This window comes from Centropristis striata, chromosome 10 (genome assembly GCF_030273125.1).
Source record: "Centropristis striata isolate RG_2023a ecotype Rhode Island chromosome 10, C.striata_1.0, whole genome shotgun sequence".
Taxonomy (NCBI): Eukaryota; Metazoa; Chordata; class Actinopteri; order Perciformes; family Serranidae; genus Centropristis; species Centropristis striata.
The window spans coordinates 8740693-8761408 of record NC_081526.1 but is presented as its reverse complement, the minus strand read 5'-3'; the positions used below and the strand labels follow the sequence as shown (position 1 = coordinate 8761408).

Genomic DNA, 20716 nt, shown 5'->3' with positions numbered 1-20716 from the left:
AATGCTTTGGCACATTCACACAAATGGTTATGCTGCATTGTCTGCTGTTTCCTACAATTTCAATTGTTTTAATGTGATATACAGCTCTGAAAAAATAAGAGACCACTCTCACAAATGTTTCTTAAATCAGCATTTCTACATCTAAGACAGTGTTCGATTCCAACACAAGCCATTCTCCTTAATGAGACACTGATCAGCTGATTACCTGAACCAAATCTTATTTTATGAGAAAGATTATAAAAACCACTGCTTGTGAGTTAATCCCACCAATAATGATTTCTAAACTCCTAAGTTAAAATGCTAGTCTTGTGTTGTTTTAAAATGAATAGTTTTAAAATATATGTTTTCTTTGCATTATTCAAGGTCTGAAAACACCACACATCTTTTTTTGTTATTTTGACCAGTTGTCATTTTCTGCCAATAAATGCTCTAAATCAGTGGTTCCCAACCTTTTCCTTGAGGGACCCACATTTTTACCATTGTAAACTTTGACGACCCCCCTTGGCCATTGCTTCTATGAAGCCGAACTCAATGTGACTTTCATGGTACCCTCTCTTTTTCTTTTTGAGATATTCAGTATTTTCGTCTCCCTGACGCTTCGCTATTTTTCAATTAGCTCTTTGTTTCTGTTGTTAGGTGAGGTTACCACTAGGCGAGGTTACCGCTAGGCGAGGTTACCGCTAGGTGAGGTTACCGCTAGGCGAGGTTACCGCTAGGCGAGGTTACCGCTAGGTGAGGTTACCTGTGTATACTGCAGGAGGGATGTTACACGTCCTTATTCTCGCGATATAGCCTATATTTTTAGACTTATCTATAGTGATTTTTCTATTTAAATAAATGAATTAACGTTTAATGTAGCCCTCATTTAGTTGTTTTTGTCCCACTAATGAATTAAATGCTGACTCATCTATGTTTAACACAATAGATTTATTACATCCCTTAAAATCAAGAGGGCTTCGCCACCCCCCGTGGATCTTTGGCGCCCCCCCTGTTGGGAATCACTGCTCTAAATGGTAGTATTGTCATTTCAAATTTGAGAGAAATGTTGTCAGCACTTTATAAAATGAAACAAAATTTTTACTCAAACGCATACCTATAAATGGTAAAACCAGCAAAACTGATCATTTTGCAGTGGTCTCTTAATTTTCCAGAGCTGTATATATATTTATATTTATATAGGAGACTGGGCTGAAAAAAACACTCTTGAACTGAATTATAACAGGTAATAAATATGTAAGTAATTAAACACATTTTGACACAACTGTCGCATTTGTTACTACAGAGAAACCACTAAAACTTGTGTAAACTTTTGGGGGAAAAGAACCGCCCTTTAAGCATCATTGTGACTGACTGAACGTGAACTTACGCCATGACAATGACGCTGAAGTCCAGCCAGTTCCAGGGATCTCTTAGAAACGTGAACTTCCCTATGCAGAACCCTCGAGCTAAAATTTTGATGAGGGATTCCAGAGTATAGATTGCAGTAAATGAGTACCTGTTGGAAACAAAATGTAGTTAAAGCACATTTTCATTGTTCATATATGACCTTATGGTTCAAAGTGTAAATCATGGGAAACTTACTCTACATTCTTTGCCCAGTCAGGCGGTGGACTCATGGTCATAAATGCACAGTTGGCGATGATAGTGCACATGATCACCATACTGAACAATGTGCAGGCAGTTGTCAAGGAAACCACTTATATTATTGGAGAATTAACAGTTTTTGTTCCTTCTGTAAACGGTTCATGGATATAGAATAGTAACCAGAGTGACTCAACATATTTATGCTCATTAAATTAGATCAACATCTTGATGAAAGGATATGAGTGTACCAAAATCTTTATTGATATTCTTCTAATAAGGTTGAAGGGGCTCAGGAGGTACAAGGCAGGATCGGCGTTGAAGCGGAAGATGTAATTTCCTTTGTTTAATACTATGAAAGTCTGACGGCAAAAGACAGAATGTTTAAAAAATAACAAATGACAATATACAGTCATGGAAAAAAATATTAGACCACCCTTTTTTCTTGAATTTCTTGTTCATTTTAATGCCTGGTGCAACTAAAGGTACATTTGTTTGGACAAACATAATGATAACAACAAAAATAGCTGATAAGAGTTTCATTTAAGAGCTGATATCTAGACATTTTCCATGGTTTTCTTTATAATGATTTTGGTTATTATCAAGAAAACCATGGAAAAAGTCTGGATATCAGCTCTTAAATTAAACTCTTATCAGCTATTTTTGTTGTTTTCATTATATTTGTCTAAACAAATGTACATTTAGTTGTACCAGGCATTAAAACGAACAAGAAACTGAAGAAAACAAGGGTGGATTAATATATTTTTCCATGACTTTAATGTGGTTACTTTGAACTATTCATCAGAGAGTTCTTCTGAGGACTTTAGGACTCATTTCAACATACTGTCATCCAAGATTCAAGATGACAACACTGCCATTAAACCATATATAATACCCATATGTTAACACAGTTAAGAAAAAAATCAAACTCTTTAGACTTCATGCTCAAGTTTGAAATCAAGCCGACCTACTTTCTGATTGAAGTAGCAGGGATCCAGGTCCTCCAGCGGTGTTGACACCAAGCCTTTAGGTGTGTCCCCATACAAAGGAGGGACGGGTTTGCCCGCCTCCAGGTCACGGCGGGGCTTGATCTCATTCTCATCATTGCGTTTTTTCTTCTCTCCCTTCTCTCTCTTGGGCTTCTTAGCTTTCTCCTCAGCGATCCGGCTCTCGATGGCTTTGAGAGACTCGCGACTAAAGGGGCGGAAGCTGTCTGGACCTGGTGGTACAAGCAGCTGTGCCATCTTTTCATCCTGCACCTTCAGAGTGAACAGCTAGCCTCCAACATGAGAAAGGCCTGCGGGGTCAGAACAGTAAAAAGAAGCTCCTATTACAGGTTGACAACATCTCACATTAAAGGTTTTTTTTATTATTATTATTTTTATTGGAAATAAATAATTGAAAGCCTTCCTGGCACTGGCAGCAAATTTCAAATTGGCAGATTAGAACTGCTTCAAATGGAGAGGAGGAGGAGAAGGTGGGTGTGGTTCTGTTCTTCGGCCAGAGATCATCATCTCAGGAAGTGGCAGGCTATAATGAGCCTGGAGATGGCTGTCATACACATAAATTCCTGCCAGCTATGGTAAAATTAGATCTAATTACCTGCTCTTCTGTAGATAAAATTAAGATTTGACATGACAATGATCAATTCCAGGTGAGATTCTCTCTCCTCTCCTCCATCCCTCAAAATGAAAAGAGTCCGCTTTCCCCTCAGAGCAGTGAGACAGAGGAGGAATAGATTCATCCTGCTAATAGGCCTGACTGGTATGATGTGTTAGGCAGACCTATGCAGTATTAAATATGAACGCACTACAGACTGCACTGCATCTCTGTGGCTGCCCTGCCGCTGAGAGCTTCTGCCTGATCTGAATGTAATAGTGTAATAGAATACTTCCACACATGAGTCTGTGATGCAAGAAATCAATCACAAACTCACTAGTCAATCAACTGCCCACAGCACAGGGTGGGTTGTACATGTGTGATGTAATTACAACAACAAAGGTAGGTCCAACTACAAGAAAAAAAGAAGAAAAAAAAGCTGTGACTTTTAATATACATCTGTGCACATGGTTTGCATGCATGGGTGGATTATGAGACCAGGGACCTCAGGGCACAGACATGCAAAAGGCAAACACAGGATGAGGACACACAGACTTTAGAGTTGTTTTGCCTCTTTAGAGTTGTGGTGTGTCTATTTGTAGTTGCCAAGTCTCTCTGTGTGTCATTGTCTTTGTTTTTGTAATTGTTTTGGGGCATTTTAGGTAATTTTTTGTCTCTTTATAGTTGTTTTCTGTCTTTTTTTAGTCATTTTATGTCCCTTTGTGGCCAATTTAGTGTCTGGTTGATTAGTATGTGTCTCTTCATATGTGTGTCCTCAAGGCCCCTTTAGTACTAATCCATTTATGTTTGTTTTCTTTAATGTCATGTTTACACCGAGAGACACAGTACACACACAGCTGTATAGAGAGACAAAAGAGACATACAAAGCAGTTACTTACTAATTTAAACTGGATTTTGATCAAAGGATTTTTGCATTGCACAATATCAGCATCCATTAATACTTAATATGGTTGTTGAAAGATGAACAGAGAAATGATCATTTGGTGCATCAGTGTCGTCTCTAGACAGGAAGACGACCAATGACTTAACTGTTGGAGGTATTAAATGCAGTGTGCAAGCCTTTGCCAGTACAATATGTTGTTTGCATCATATTCATCTGTTGTATTACTCATATTATCAAAATAAGCCATCTACACAGTCCAATAGAATTCAATTTAAAACAATACACCTATAGACCTGGGATTAACCTTTGTGTAGGACCAGAGAGACTGGCCTTCTCTTTATACACACTTTAATTAAATTACCTGCATCTGTGTCTGTCAGGGAATAGGACAAGCTCCAGCACAAGCACACTAAAGCAAAAAATGTGCTTTCTAATATTTTTCTCACAAACAAAACAATCATTTCCACATACACTGGGTTATGGTTTTAAAAAAAAATAAAATTACAGAATTGTGCAAATTACAGGATAGATTTTACTGTCTTTGTAGGGGTTTTGGTCAGTGCACACTTGAATGTATGATATTGTTCATGGTGCAACTATTCTCTGCTATGCTCCCTGTGGTCTTTATGCATGCAACACATAAATAAATATATTATGATATACACATGTACACACCCTTATAGATAAGAGTAAGAAGTGTAGCCTCTTGTTACATTGCACCATACATTATAAACACAGTGAGTACTAAGGCCATAGCTTTCTTCTGCATAAAGATAATGATATTGGTTATTATCTAGAAAACCATAGAAAATGGCTAGATATCAGCTCTGAAATTAAACTCTTATCAGCTATATTTGATGTTATCATTATATTTGTCCAAATTAGTATACTTTCAGTTGTACCAGCCATTAAAAAATATTTTTTCCACAACTGTATGTACTGAAACTATTTAGGGAAATACAATATAGTCTTGGTTAAACGGAACAACTAAGAGAGAAGACGAACTTCTCATAACTTCTCCTAAAGTTTTGATGTTCATGCAACAAGGTCAACCGGGGGTGACTAACCTATAAAGAGGTATGCATCGTTCTGTCAATCTGTTCCCAACTCATAACGCACAACTCGAGATATGAGCTGCCACTTTGAAGCTTCAAATAGGCCCACTTCAATTTATCTGCAACCTGTCCGCATCATGACCTTGTGCCGACTGACCTAAAATGGATACATTTGTTTCCCTCAACTGACGCTGGAACAGGATGTCAACACATTAGTTTGGCGTTTGTTACTCACCATATATTCAGCTGTGTCCGGCTGATGAGCTTTAAGTGATCACTGACCTTACACTTGGGCCTTCTGATACACTTATAAGTATATTAAACACTCAGGAAGTGAGAAACATAAACTCAGCTTGAATATTTAATGTATATTGCTCATTTCAAAACTTAATTTGATAGACCTCAAAATGCTTCTTAGAACTCAGATTAGGAAAGAGATTGTTTGTGATGGACTGAAGTAGGGCTGGGCGATATATCCATATAAAAATATATCGATATATTTTTAAAATGTCCCTTATTCTTTACTCATATAAATATATTTATTTCAGAAAAAGAAATACGATTTTATTTCATAGGCTATTTTTATTTAAGATTTTTTATTATTTAAATGTGCACTTTACGGAGCTTAGATTTTAAAAAAAGTTACTTCCGGTGGTATACAGTATTTATGTTCACTTAAATAAACAGTTTCAACAAAACTACTTGTGACATGTCATATTTGACTTTGACTGAACATTAGCTCTCACTTTGCAATAAAAAATATTGGGATACATATCATATATCAATATTCAGCCAAAATATATCGGGATATGACTTATGGTCCATATCGCCCAGCCCTAGACTGAAGTCACTTTTAACTGTTTTTACTGTAAAGCGTCTTTGTGTACCATGAAAAGCGCTCTATAAATAAAATGTATAATTATTACTATTATTAATATTATTATTATAATAAGTGAAAGACTTATACTAAACCCAAATTATATTGGCATTAAATCATTTATTTTGATTGTACAATTAAAGACAAAACATTTTCCAAAACCAGAGTCTTATTCTAAAGCATGGTGCTCTGCACATCAAATTGGTTCACATTCTCACCACAGTTCTGCCTTGAGAATCCTACACACATCTTGAAAGTGAATATTGAAATCACAATTCCAACAAGCAGGAGAACAGGAGAACAGCGAGGCTCTTACAAAGGTAAAGAAGGAGTCACAAGGTGTAGTATAATATTCCAGGGGAATCAGTATCTCAGTGGATGATGGACTTAGGATGATGGTTAAAGGATAGTTTTATAGATTTCCTGTCTCTAGACAAAACAAATACGCATATTTGTCTACTGAAAGATTTATAGGTGATGAAATCATCTATCCTCTATATACTGGCTGTGAAAAGATCCTATTATGGCTGATACCTCTTAGTCAATTAGCGGACTAATTGGTAAGTTTGGTCTTAGTTGACAAAGATTTTTTTGGGTCAATAAGTCATTTTTTATTATGGTAACGACAACATTTAAAAATTTTAAATTGAAGGTAAAGTTTAAAGCATGATTCTTTGTGGAGGAACTCAGTGTCAGTGTATATATGTACACATACTTTTACAAATTGCGATTTTTGTTGTCAAAAACATAAAGAACTCATAAAATATGATGCTTTGTAATCGATTAAACTGCTGTGCCTAACAACAAATACAATACAATTGGCTGACAGAAAATAAAGCAAACTATTTTGACCTTAAGGACCTTATTATTTATTTATTTATTATGTATTTTTAATAAGGTTCAGGTTGACTATCGGCTGGAAAAAAAACACGCAGTGTAATTGTTATGGCTTTTTTTTACAAACCAAAGAAAAAAAATAATGGCAAAAAAATCACCAAATTACTCTAATAAAATGTATTATGTAACAGTTCAAACTTCCTTGTAATACATAAAGTGCATTATCCTGAGTATACTTACTTCTACTTAAAATTGTCAATGGCGGACTTTTACTTGAAACAGTAAGTTTCCTGTGTGGTGTTGGAGGATCTGATTACTTCCTCCACCAGTGCACTCACATCGTCAAGAGATCTCTACTTGAACAGTTAGGACAGATGGAACAATCACAGACATGTGAGTGCCTTTAATTTAGACTGACGCACTCTAATATAAGTTGGACTTTGGGTTAATCCTCGCCTGCATGTCGACCACTTTAACAGGCCTAAAACTGAGCTGCACAGCTGGAAGATCACTTGAGTGACTAAAGCAGAGCAGGATACCTAACCTGTAAAATACCTGTATACAGACTGATCACAGTTCACTATCAGTGGGCTCCTGAGGGACCCACTCACAGCTTTTAAGTGCTCCCAACTAATGCTTCTTACTGCTGCCTCTCACAGACTACAGGATCAGGGAACAGATCTGCTCATTCAGGGCGTTGGCGAAATAGCTGATGATGAGGAGCTGTCAACACACATCTTTCCCATAAACTATTGTATTTAACGTACAAAGTGACAGGCTCAACTGTGTGTGTCTGTGTGTCTGTGTGTATGCAGTCTGGACAGAGAGAAAACAGAGCAGTCTAATCTCTAATTGACAGCAATCTAATAATGATGTTGACAGTCATGCAAGCAGGAAGTCGTCTAAGATGGAGTGTGGGCTAATAGTTGCTGCCATGCCCATTAACTTCAGAAGCATATTGTAGCCCATAATTTGCACTCTAGTCGTTGTCCACATTAAGTACAAGAGATCAATCACTTTTTCCCCCCATACAGGCCTTCAACACAACATAAAAGATTAAAAAGAAATATTATATGGGCCACAGAGGTGGCATCAGATCGCCAAGTGTGAAAGCCCTCAGGCACAGTCATTTAAATTTAAATATATGGATATTAAATAATTTGACAAAAGGAAAACATCCATAGATAGATAGATAGATAGATAGATAGATAGATAGATAGATAGATAGATAGATAGATAATAACAGCTAATTAGCAACTTCAACTGCATGACTCTATATATCCACATATCCTTCATAAATAAACGTACTTTTAGTCCATTTCCGCCTAATTTCCTATCATAAAAGCACTCAGATACAACTTTAACAGATGCTGTTAACTTACCATCAGTTTTCCATCCTCAATAGGTGAAAAATAAAAACAAAATAGCGTAAAATAGCTTCAGTTTGTATAAAATGTAGTTTGGAATAAACCTGTCCGTCCGTTTAAAGTGTTTTGACGCTTCTCCCAACGCTGAACTGGTAATTTCCACGATATCAACGAGAGAGAGAGAGAGAGAGAGAGAGAGAGAGTTGGAGAGAGATAGTGTGTGCATGTGTGTGTGTGTGTGTGTGTGTGTGTGTGTGTGTGTTTCATCCGCCCTCCGTCAGAGTCAGAGCAGTGGACTTGTGTGCTCCCTCCCGGATGTTCCTGGAGCCCAGTGAGGGCAGAGATGACAGTATGGCTCTGGAGATGATATTGTGGTGGACATTATCGTTCGTAATTGTCGGGAATAAAGATGTGTCCAATCCGGTTTGCATCCGAAGCTGAAAGCTAAAGCCACAACTATGAATCAGACTGTTTGTGTGTGTGTGTGTGTTTGTGTGGAACAGAAAGGGGGTCAGAGCGAGCAGGGGCAAACGTCATTACAGCCTGAAGTCAGGAAGCAACACGTCACTCTGCAGCCTTAGCACATTGTTTTTGTCAAACTATATATTTTTTTCCAAAATGACTGAGTAATGTTTGATTTTGTGAAGTTCTGGTGATTGACTGTTAGTAGCATTCACTGTGAGTCTGATGCCACCTGGTGGAAACAGGCTGCATTGTCACTAAGTTGAAGCACAAATGTTATGTAGTTATTTCACGGTCAAAAAGAGACTTTTATTTTGAAATTTCTCTAACTTGATAGTTAAAAAGCTTGAGTTTGCGGTCTTTTTTGTTTTAATTTGAATTTTCTCCTCTTTGCTTTTGTTTTTTTCTCATCTAATTTAGTTTTTCTTCTGCCTTTCTGTTTGTTTTTCTGTTAAATTAACTTTTGGGTGTCATGCAAATGAACTTCCTGCAATGCTGTTTTTAAAGGTGCTTTATAAACAAAGTTATTATTATTCATATTATTATTATTATTATTATGACCTAAATATAGAATGTTTACTGTACTGGTGTTTTTCTTTTTTCTCCGTTTGACTCATCCACTATTATTTTAAAGCTATAGTTACTTTACAGATTCAAAAAAATATATACAAAACATGAAATCATCAATATGATGCTTGCATAAAAACTGCATCACTATAATACTTAAACGTAAGTACTTACATAATGTCTCTATGTCAGAGAGGTCCTCAAATCAAGTGCAACAGCCACTTTTTTTTTTCAAGCAGCCCTCACAATATTGAGCAACACCAGTAACTAATAATATACTCCCTATATGTATTTTTGCGTGTGTGTGTATCAAAATAGGCTTCATAATGAAAAGTTTCAATAAGCTACAAAAATGCATTAAAAAAATATAAGCTACAGAGGAAAAAAAGAGTATAGTCTGGGGAAAATATTAAAATTGTTATGTGGAGCAAATAAATAAATAAGGAGTACGAGTATCACATATAATGCTTTTTAAGATTTTTTCAGAACAATTTAACATATCATATAGAAATAATTTTAAGAAAACAGAACATAAAGGTTTGGTCCAAGAAATGTCCATCCGTGTTCATGATATGAGACAAATTATAGCATGATCATTTTAACTAGTTAGCATTTATAATCATGATAGTTGAACATTTATAAATGTAGTTGTGAGCCAATATAAGGACACTCTCCACTTCACTGAAGTGCTTCTGCTTGTGTATCTTGTTTATTTCCATATGTTTGTGTGGAATAGTAGACTTACAAAAGCATTAAATATCAATTTTCCCCTCATACTTTTTTATTCCTCCACTACTTTCTTTGCAAAGCAAATGTGTTTTTTTTTTTTTTTAAACAGAAAGAACTTCTAACCTAGATTAATAACATTCCACCCCCAAATTTCCACAATTCTGAAGAAACAGTCCCTTTTTCTAATGTGCCGCATATGAACAATTCCTCCCTTATTCTTTAATCATTTTGGTCCCAGAACAAAGGGCAATCAGCTTTGCAGCAAAATCTTTCAATCCTTTAATTCCTAATTTCCGTGTGTGTGTTAATTCATATTTTGGCTTCAGCTTTCAAAGTGCAACCAGTTTATCAGAAGTTGATATAATAACACCAGTCTGCTGCAGTGTTAAAATTATATGTTTTGAAGTCAGACACTACTTGTGATTCACTTTGTATTACAGTGTTCTCAGGTTTAGCTCAAGGCATGAAATTAATTAATTAATTAATTCATTCATTCATTCATTCATTCATTCATTCATTCATTGTGAGGTGGGGGAGTCCTTGTTTATGAGGGTACAAAAATACAAATAAATACCCAAGTACTCTTATGCTGCTTATTTTCTTTTCTCCATCTAATGAAGTATATACATTTACTGATGTACTGTACTGTACTTAAGTATAATTTGAGGTTTTTGTACTTTATGCTTCTTTATACTTCTACCTTAATCCATTTTGGATGCAAATATTGGACTTTTTACATCACTACATTTATATGATGGTTTTAGTTACTTGACAGATTTTGATTACTGACATAAACTCTATATCAACTGAAAAATAGTATGTGTTATCCTTGTTTAAACTAATATATGTCAAGTGTGTGACTTAAGCGGATTTATTATGCCTACGTCAAAATATAATGTGACTTGTATACCAATGTATTACCCTTGTATATGTTATATTTGCAACCTTTGTTGACATTTGCAACATTTAAAATTCTTTAGTGAGCATGAGTGTTTTGAAAGTCAAAAAAATATTCTAAATCACATTTTATGTTGGACTAAAGGACCAAAAAAGACACAAAATGACAAAAAAAGACACAAAATGACAAAAAAAAAGACACATAATGACTAAAAAGAGACACAAAATGACCAAATAAAGACACAAAATGACTAAAAAAAGACAAAACGAAAAGACAGAACGACCAAAAAAACCCCCACAGAAGACACATAATGACTATAAAAGACACAAAATGACTAAAGACACAAAATGACCAAAAAAAACACAAAATGACTAAAAAAGACAAAACGAAAAGACAGAACGACCAAAAAAAACACCACAGAAGACACATAATGACTATAAAAGACACAAAATGACTAAAAAAAAGACACAAAATGACCAAAAAAAAGACACAAAATGACCAGAGACACAAAATGACTAAAAAAAAAAAGACAAAACGAAAAGACAGAATGACCAAAAAAAAACACCACAGAAGACACATAATGACTATAAAAGACACAAAATGACTAAAAAAGACACAAAATGACCAAAAAAAACACAAAATGACTTAAAAAAAAAGACACAAAATGACCAAAAAAGACATTTTGGATTCAAAAATGGACAAAATAGCCCAAGACTCCATAGAGCTAATCTGTGTGAGAGATTTAGATGTTGAGGGTGGAGCTGAGCTCCGTCCCAGTCTAACCCCAGAGAGAAGTCCTGCGACCGACCGAAGGGAGCGCTGTGGAGGCGGTTTAAAACTTCAGTTGAGTGAAATTGACAGACTTTTTCATGTATAAACTTCGCCTAATTCAGTCACACCGCAAATATGTGAGAGTTAAAGAGCGAGGAGACAAAGAGGAACCGCATCAGCAGAGAGCAGCAGGTGCTCACAATGGCTCAGCAGGTACGTGACGCGGTTGTTGCAGGACAAGAACAGTAGACGGGTCGTTTGTCTTGTTTTTAATTACTTCTCTGTGTTGTCTTTTTTTTTTTTTAGCAAAACAATGAAGAAGGGAACACATTAATTCCTGCAGAAAAAGCTGCTGGAGAGCAAAGAAGTTCAATGATATCTGCGTCTTTTAATTTTATCAATTCCATAATAGGATCTGGAATAATAGGTAAATACTCACTTTATAATTCATGTTTTGCCAATAACAAACCCTAATAATTGCATCATATGGAATCGATTATATTGATGATTAACTGCAGCTTTCATACTAATAATGCTGTGATAATTCAAAAAAAATCCAAAAGGGTTTTTTTTTGTGCAACAAGGAGAAGCTTTCATACCATTCAAGCCCCGCAGTGGTAAAACCTCTGTATCATATGACTGGCGCCTGTTGCCCCCCCTCTCATTCTCCCCTTTAACTCTTTCATCCTCAAAAAATGCCTGAGTCATTATGAGAACAACACAAAACTGCACAGAAACAGCATGGCATGTTGAACAATTAAGTTTTAATTGTAAATGCAACACTTTCTGCTTTCCAAAATAAAACCTGTTTGAGTTAGTTGAAGTTATGCATCATGTTTATGGGTCAGTGACAAATAAGTGTTGGCAAGATGTCAAATTGTGTAACCACAAAAGAATGATAGATGTTAAATACTTTATCCACCTACAGTGCATTTAAGTGGACTTATACATGTAATAATCATCATAACATGACATGTCAAATGGCTTCTTTTTTTTTGTATTTCTACATTTACACATTTCGTAAATATTGAGCAGAACATATTCTAAAACAAACTTTTTTTCTAAAGTTTTGACAAATTATGTTAAATTTGTTATATACTATAATGTTGCAAAGTCAACGTGGATTGTACTTTTTTTTCTCATTTTAGTTCACATTTATTTTCCTGTATATAATGAGATTTTTATGGGAAAAAAGTACCTGGTTACACCAACTGACACTGGATTAGATGACATCATTGACCCTTATATGTATATGTTTTGACCAGGTTTACCATATGCGTTGAACCAGGCCGGGCTCCCCTTTGGCCTCCTGCTGCTGATAGTTGTTGGCTTCATCACAGGTGGGTGTACTGAATGGGTCACTATGGAAATGGAGACATGAATTTATCAAACTCCTAATGATATGTTTCCATTTAATGGCAGACTACTCCATCATCTTACTAATCAAAGGAGGCAACCTGTCAGGGACAAACAGTTATCAATCACTGGTGCAAAACACTTTTGGTTTCCCTGGATTTCTGATTTTATCCGCGCTGCAGTTCCTTTATCCTTTCATAGGTGAGTGGTCTAATGTTCATAATAATCCAACACTGTTGTATCATTGTATATTGCATTATATGTGTAATTTCCAATGAGGTCTGGCAAATTATTGCTCTTTATTTATAATTTTTTACTATTTCTGTGCAATTCCTGTTGACTTTTGGTCTAAATAATGCTGTATTTATGAATACAATGATGCTTCACATCTGTTTTTTGCCCCACAGCTATGATTAGCTACAACATCACAACCGGAGACACACTGACCAAAGTATTTCAGAGAATACCAGGAGGTATGCCGCATGAGTTTATTGCACATTAGATAAAAGCAATAAATTATATTGGGAAATATATAGGCCTACAGTCATGGAAAAATATTAGACCACCTTTGTTTTCTCCATCTTCTTGCTCATTTTAATGCCTGGTACAAATAAAGCTACATTTGTTTTGACAAATATAATGATAACAACAAAAATAGCTCATGAGAGTTTAATTTAAGAGATGATATCTAGACATTTTCCATGGTTTCCTTGATAATAACCAAAATCATTATCAAATGATAATTATAAATGATAAATGATGATAATAATCAATGATTTAATAATTTTTCCATTACTGTATTGTCGGCCAATAATAGGAAGACAAATTGCTGTCACTGACTTGACAAGCACTACATCTACACACTCTGATATAGTATTTCAATTGGATCAAGTTTCATTGGAATCCCTGATTCCTAATTGCTCTTCCTAGCCGACAAAGTGCTCTATAAAAGCCAAAGTATGTTTGTGAAGTTATTTGATGTGCTTTAAACATCAAACATTTAAAGTCTTATGTGCAAAAAACAAAAGTCCTGAACTAGTTTAAAAAAAAATACAAAAAGGTGAAATTATGTTTCATGTATGTGCGGTCATGTATTGTGCTTGCAGTTGGTCCAGGTCACATTCTTGCCGAGCGTCACTTTGTGATCTTGCTGTCAACCCTCACATGCACACTGCCTCTCTCACTTTATCGAAACATAGAGAAGCTTGGGAAGGTAAGTTCAGTTATTACACAGTTGTCAGTTTGATTTAGTGATTTTAAAGCTGCCTGTAAAACATCCATATGTGTCGGCAGGTGTCCCTACTGTCAATGGGGCTGACTTTTACCATCCTCATCATTGTAATCATCAGAGCAGCTACCTTTGGACCCCAAATGTATGAATGAATAAATTGGCTAATTACGGTGATTTAATTGAAATGTTCCAAACTGTGAACCATTGCTGAATATACACTAAAATGTAATTATTCAAGCATAATCGTGTGGTTTTTGTGTTCCTTAATAACTGAATATGAATATCCCTCTCTAGCCCGCCTACTGAGAATGCATGGGCCTTCGCAAAGTGGAATGCAATCCAGGCAGTTGGTGTGATGTCTTTTGGTGAGTTTGTCTGAATGATGCTGATGATGGAAAATATTTAGCATTATGTTGCTGCTAGAGCAAAGGGTATTCAAAAATACAAGCTAAGATGGCTGCCATGAAATCCAGAAAACAGTATAAAAAGGGTACTAACTTGGGACAAGAGATTAAATCCATACACTTGTACACAATATTTTCAATTTTACTGTCACACCGCCTCCTCATTTAAATGACGAAGTGGTGGCGCACCGAAATGTATGATCACCGGCAGACACTTTGTGTATAGTTAGCATGCCGGTTTGTTTATGATCAGTGGCGGATGCTGTGCACAGTTAGCAATTGCAGCCACAGTTACATTTCCCGTGTTAAATTCATTGCGTATGTGACGTCACGGTTCAAACTGTTGCTAGGCGATTACACAACGATCAAAAAACCATACGTCACCTCCGGAGTCTCGTAAATCCCTCTGGGCCTTTTTTTATAATGGAGACACGCTGAGTGAGCGGACATTTGAGAGGGCGTGGCCTGATGCTTTCCCAGCAGCCACTTTTTATGGAAACATGGCTTTACATTTTAGCCTAACCTAAATGGAACCTAACACCTGTCAAGTAAGTTTAGGATGAGCTAAACTGAGAAAGCACATTTAATACTTAATTTAAAACAATACAGGTTATCTACATAGATCAATTTCTGCTGACGTTACTATATGTAGGTTTTTTATGGGCACACCTAACCAGAAGCAACCCAAATATTACACAAATGTCATCTACTGCAGAACTATCTTACCTCTTCTCCTTCACATTGGAAGTTCTCAGCCTCTCCCTGCTGAGAGCTAATCAGGCAAACCTGCAGACACTCAGCTTGATGAAGCTGGTGAGCAGCTGAATTAACTCCATAATCACAGTCAGAACCAAAACACAAAACTATAAACTCATAAATAACTACAGGCATGTATCATTTATACAAATCAATTATTAATTTTCAAGTAAACTTAAACATTATACTGAACTGAAGATTAAGCAGATACCCCCAAACAATGATGAACCAGGTGAAAAAGGCAGAAGGTTGCCTTTTCACAGTTACCAAGTCTATTAAAGGAAAAAAACGTATACTTCTTCCAAAGATTATTTTCTTTTTCTTCGCCATTCTTAGTTGTTTTTCAAAGGATTATGAAATGGAATAATAATAATCTGAAGTGGGGGGAGACAAAAACTTGCCACCTGTTTTGAATTTTCTTCTTTATAAAAAAAAACAAAGCATAAATGAGATTTTGTTTTTTACTCAGTTTGTATTTTCTTTTGTTCATTTCGTTAAACTGACACTTTTTAACTTCAGAATATTCTCTCTTTATTTTTTTGGTTGACTTCTAATTTTACGCCAGGTGGAAGTAAAGAAGTTCTATGTTTACCTCAAAGCCACCAGACTCCTTTGACAAAAACAGTAATTTTTATCTTGCAGAACAGGGGAGTTACTGGGCTCCCACTGCCTTGATTGGTGTATTTGTTTGTGTTGTTGTGTGTTTCTGTTGAATCTAAAATAACACTTTAAAACACCAAAGGCACACAATAACACAGACAAACTTAGCGATCAAGACAGCTGTAGACCAGGAACTCCTGTGTTCTGCGAGGTAAAATTACTGTTTTTGTCAAAGGAGTGTGGTGGCTTTGATGAGAGCATATACGGATATGATGACCTCAGTCCCTTATTCTAAATATAGCACACACTCAAATTGATATTGCTTTTCATGACTGTCAAATCACTGCACAATATCTGAAATAAAAAACTCCTTCTGAGTGGAGCTATGTCCACGAGTGCACCCTGTGAGTCAAGGGCACCACAGCCTTTACACACACTGTGGTGAAAATTATGGCCTTGAATCAAGTGCCTTGATGATAATAGCTTCCACTGCTACAAAGGATGCAATTTAGGTGAGGACATGCATGCTCTTAGAAAAATACAGTGCTGTGTAGCTTCAACTAGGACAGTCATATTTGTCCGTCTCTCAGTCTTTGGCCACGTTTATACATAGCAGGGTATTTAGAGAAACGAATATTTCACCCCCTCCGTTTCAGAAAAAGTTGTCATTTACATCAACCCGCATAAATACGCCGTCGAACGCCATTATAACTATGCCAAACCTATGGGCGGCAGTGTAGGGAGAAGGATAAAGCCATGCAAGGCAATCAGAATCATCAGAATCAACAACAACGAATATCACGAGCGACTTCCTGTTCCTTTCAAAACAACTAATATGGCGCAAAGTTCTTTCGTGTGGACAGACATCGGCGCATAGAATGAGCGTGAGAACCTAAAACCCCGTTTCTCCCAGTTGACACGACAACACATAACCGAAGTTTTCCAAATTCTCCACTTTGCCCAGAGTTTTTAGAAATAATATAGAAGAGAAATAGAGATAGATAGAAATAATAAATAGATAGAAATAATCGTTTTCTGTGATAAAAATGGGGTTTTGGTGTAAATGAGAGGCCAAACCGCATGGAGATATCTGCGTTTTCCCTTCGTGTAAACGGGGCCTATAAGCCTTTGGAGTCTGAGGCTATTCTGTTGGTTTTTGACTCCTTTTCATTCTGCCTGTATAAATCACTTAAAAAGTGTTCACCCTGCCACGTTGGTATCATTGTTTTCAGTACAACCTCACCTATATGACCTGATTATTATTTTTTCATTTTGACTTACTGGATCAACATTTTGAACACAGAAACACACAAAAAATACAAAAAAACCCATAAAAACCCAATAAAATTACAAAAAACACAGAAAAACACACACAAAAAAGCAAAAAAACACATAAAAATGACACAAAAAAGACACACAAAAAAAACATAAAAACACACGAAAAACATTAGACACAAAAGATTGCATTAAAAATGCATTGAAATGCTGAATGCACACTGCAAAATTAAAAAAAAATCTCTTCAAAAACTCAAACACACTCAAAAACAAAAACTTCAAAAGTCAGAACTTTAGAGGGAAGCTGACAGCTCTCCGGCGCTTTTGTGGACTCCAGAGGGTTAAGGGGATGGATGTGCTCAATTCCCCATTAAATCCATTCTGCAAAGAGGAGAGAGACCCATTTGGTTCAGACAAGGTGCCAAGAAAACTAGTGTTTAAAGTTTAAGTTCAAACAAAGAGGTAAAATGCTTCATCTGTGTGTATTATGTATGTTAATGAAACTCTGATGTTCTGTCCCTGTGTGTCTCTTCAGCCTTTATATGCCACCACAACAGCTTTCTTATCTATGGTTCCCTGGAGCAGCCCACACTCTCTAACTGGTCTCGAGTCACCCACGTATCTGTAGGCTCCGCTCTAATAATCAGCGCTGCATTTGCTGTTGCTGGCTATTCCACCTTCACTGGCTACACACAAGGTATTGATGGGAGTGATATTGAACTGCACACCTCGACGGTCATCTCATTTTTAACATCGTAAATGTATTTTTACGATCTTCTTTTTAGGAGACATATTTGAGAACTACTGCAGAAATGATAACCTGGCAACATTTGGTCGCTTCTGTTTTGGCCTCAGCATAATAACCACATTTCCACTGGAGTGTTTTGTTACACGAGAGGTAAGCGATACTTTCCATACACCAACCTTAGAATTTAACCGTTAAACATTCACATATGTGAGGGAAAGTGGTATTCTGATGGTTTGAGCCAGAGATGTGGCTTTGTGACTAAAGGACAAAAGGAAAAAGCTTGCCACTTCAAGCACAATTATTCTTGCAGAGCTGCTCATTTGGTAACAGTACAACTCTGCCAGCTGTAGAGGCTTGTCACTAAGTCATCCTCAGGAGTGTCTGACTCACTCTCAACTCTAGAAGACTGCAGAAATGCATACGTTCAAATGTTTGTGCATAACAACCTTCTCTCTCTTGTTTGTCTTCTCAGGTGTTATCCAATGTTATCTGCAGCAGGGATCTTTCTAAAACTGAACATGTGGCCATTACGTTTCTCATAGTTGCAGCTTGTGCATCAATATCACTGGCCTATGACTGTCTGGGAGTTGTTTTAGAGCTGAATGTAAGTCAGTCTGCACATATCCATGTTTGATTTTTAGTTATGAGTGTTTAATTTGGCCTTAACCCTTAATAGGGTCATTGAAATACTTGCAAATTCCAAATTTCAACCCTAGAGAACATTGGAGTATAGTACATACTGCCAGAATGTGGACTGTGGAGTGTGCAAAAAAAACATACGGACATGGGGGAAAGGGGGTAATATTTTGAGAAAAAAGTTTACGAGATTAAAGTGGCAAATCTAAGAGAAAAAGTTGCTTTTTTCCCACTTTTTTTTCTTGTAAATCTGCAACTTTTTTAGCGCAGATTTGCCACTTTAAATCTCTTCAATCTGCAACTTTTTTTTCTTGTAGATTTGCCACTTTAATCTAGTAAATTTGCAACTTTTTTCTCGAAATACCCCCCCCTTGTATTTTAATTTTTATTCATACTTGGCCCTAATATGCCTTCATAGTCAAGTTCTCCTCGTACAAGTCACTGAAGAATAACTCTGCTTGTACAACTGTTTCTTGACATTTTTTTTCAAAATTTTACATTGGGGGTCAAGGTCAATAAATTTAATATTATTATATTATTATCATACTGATTGGTCAGATGTCATGAAGTCACCGTCTATGATGTAGCCTGATCTTTGCTGATTAGCTGGAAGAAATCCATGTGGTTCTACGACCTAACAGAGAGACATGGGGACCCAGTTTTGATATCCACTGACGTTACCAAATATAGTTCTTTGTCTGATAAAGGGTTAATGGTTTTCTTTTCTACCATCCAGGGTGTTCTGAGCGCCACACCTCTCATCTTCATCATTCCAGCTGCATGCTTCCTCAAACTCTCCCCCGGCAGCTGGTTCCAGGGTGAAAACTTAATACCCACCATCTTGATATTAATCGGCTTTTTCGTCATGATCACCGGTTTGACCATGACGGGCCTCTACCCACAGGACTGTTCACACGGCGTGGAGATGTTCTACTGTGCAGACGCCAATGTCTCTGCCACGGTACCACCTGTATGATAAACACCAAATATTTAGTTGTTTTAAATTTAGTTTTTTTTTTTTCAATGTATGCATGGCAAAACCTAAATATATGTGCAAAAGTCTGAGCACAAAGTCTATCATTTAGCACAACCTAATTACCAATTGGTGTCACCTGTTTAAACTCAATTTGCAAAAATGTGTCAGAGTGTGAAAGAAGCCTCAGGTGACCTCTATTGTGTTGCTTTGTTACCTTTTTGTATTTGTGCACTGATTTCATTATCCCCAGAAATACAGTCTAAATATATGACTTTGACTGTAATGTTGACTGTAATATTTCTGGGTTTTACAAGTTCAATTTTAATAACAGTTCACTGGACAGACAAATGTATATATGATATATTCACACTATTTTATTACAGTGTGGCAACAATCTTTATACTGTATTTAGCATACAAATTGAAAACTATTATGGGACAAAAAGGCCATACAGTTAAAAAAGGAAACTATTTCTACACAACTATATATATTTGAATATGTATCGAGGCCTTATGGAACCAAAACATATATAAACAGTATTTTAATAGCAGTGTTTTAAATGTATCACACCAGTGTATAATTTATTATATTAATGCCCTGTACAACATATTCATATGATCAATGTGTGTATTGTTTTGGTGAAAATAATCTTTTTGAGAAGAGGGAACATGGTTTTGAGTGCCGTGTTTCATTTTTTCATTCATTTTTTCCAGTTTTGTGTTCAGAGTTTTAAGAAATGTAGTTGTAGTTTCAGGGAACATGTTTAAACATTTGGAAAAAAATTGAAATACCCATGTTTTTGGACTGTAACCATCAACAGTCACATATGCACTGCTAATTATTTGTTTCTTACCAAGATAAAAAAAAATTAGATTTAGAAGTGCTCGATAATTTATCTTGTTTTAAGGGTTAATTTCTTATTTTAAGTGTCCAACGTTCTTATTTCTAGATTTAGTAATCTTAATTCAAGACATCTTGTCAAGTGAAATTATCTGTCCATGCTGCAAGATAATTTCCCTCTGACTTAGTGTTTTATCTGGTTTTTAGACCACTTTTTGCAGTGTGGGTGTAATGTTTTTAAAGTTTA

The 20716-nt window shown here is 36.1% G+C and overlaps 2 protein-coding genes across 2 annotated transcripts in view; one reads left to right on the top strand and one right to left on the bottom strand.

Annotated features, from left to right (window-relative positions):
- Nucleotides 1–8384, bottom strand: part of scn1laa (sodium channel, voltage-gated, type I-like, alpha) — a 38099-nt gene extending 29715 nt beyond the window's left edge. Inside the window, exons 1-5 of the mRNA XM_059342419.1 lie at nucleotides 8236–8384; nucleotides 2553–2878; nucleotides 1825–1943; nucleotides 1582–1671; nucleotides 1367–1495 (exon numbers count right to left, since the gene is read on the bottom strand). Coding sequence (XP_059198402.1) covers nucleotides 1367–1495; nucleotides 1582–1671; nucleotides 1825–1943; nucleotides 2553–2825 — 611 coding nt within the window. The 5' untranslated portion in view covers nucleotides 2826–2878; nucleotides 8236–8384. The remainder of the gene's footprint in view (nucleotides 1–1366; nucleotides 1496–1581; nucleotides 1672–1824; nucleotides 1944–2552; nucleotides 2879–8235) is intronic.
- Nucleotides 8385–11848: 3464 nt separating this feature from the next.
- On the top strand, nucleotides 11849–19712 carry slc38a11 (solute carrier family 38 member 11). The gene is made up of 12 exons (XM_059343226.1): nucleotides 11849–11860; nucleotides 11954–12074; nucleotides 12913–12987; nucleotides 13070–13204; nucleotides 13411–13476; nucleotides 14110–14216; nucleotides 14297–14376; nucleotides 14529–14599; nucleotides 17805–17966; nucleotides 18055–18167; nucleotides 18490–18621; nucleotides 19390–19712. Exons 1-12 carry the CDS (start codon nucleotides 11849–11851, stop codon nucleotides 19627–19629), a joined length of 1314 nt encoding a protein of 437 aa, XP_059199209.1. The 3' UTR covers nucleotides 19630–19712.
- The last annotated feature ends 1004 nt before the right edge of the window (nucleotides 19713–20716 follow it).

Coding starts and splice junctions, on each gene's coding strand:
- slc38a11 (XM_059343226.1), top strand. Junction 14,217..14,296: donor ACATAGAGAAGCTTGGGAAG/GTAAGTTCAGTT, acceptor ATGTGTCGGCAG/GTGTCCCTACTGTCAATGGG. Junction 17,967..18,054: donor CTTCACTGGCTACACACAAG/GTATTGATGGGA, acceptor TCTTCTTTTTAG/GAGACATATTTGAGAACTAC.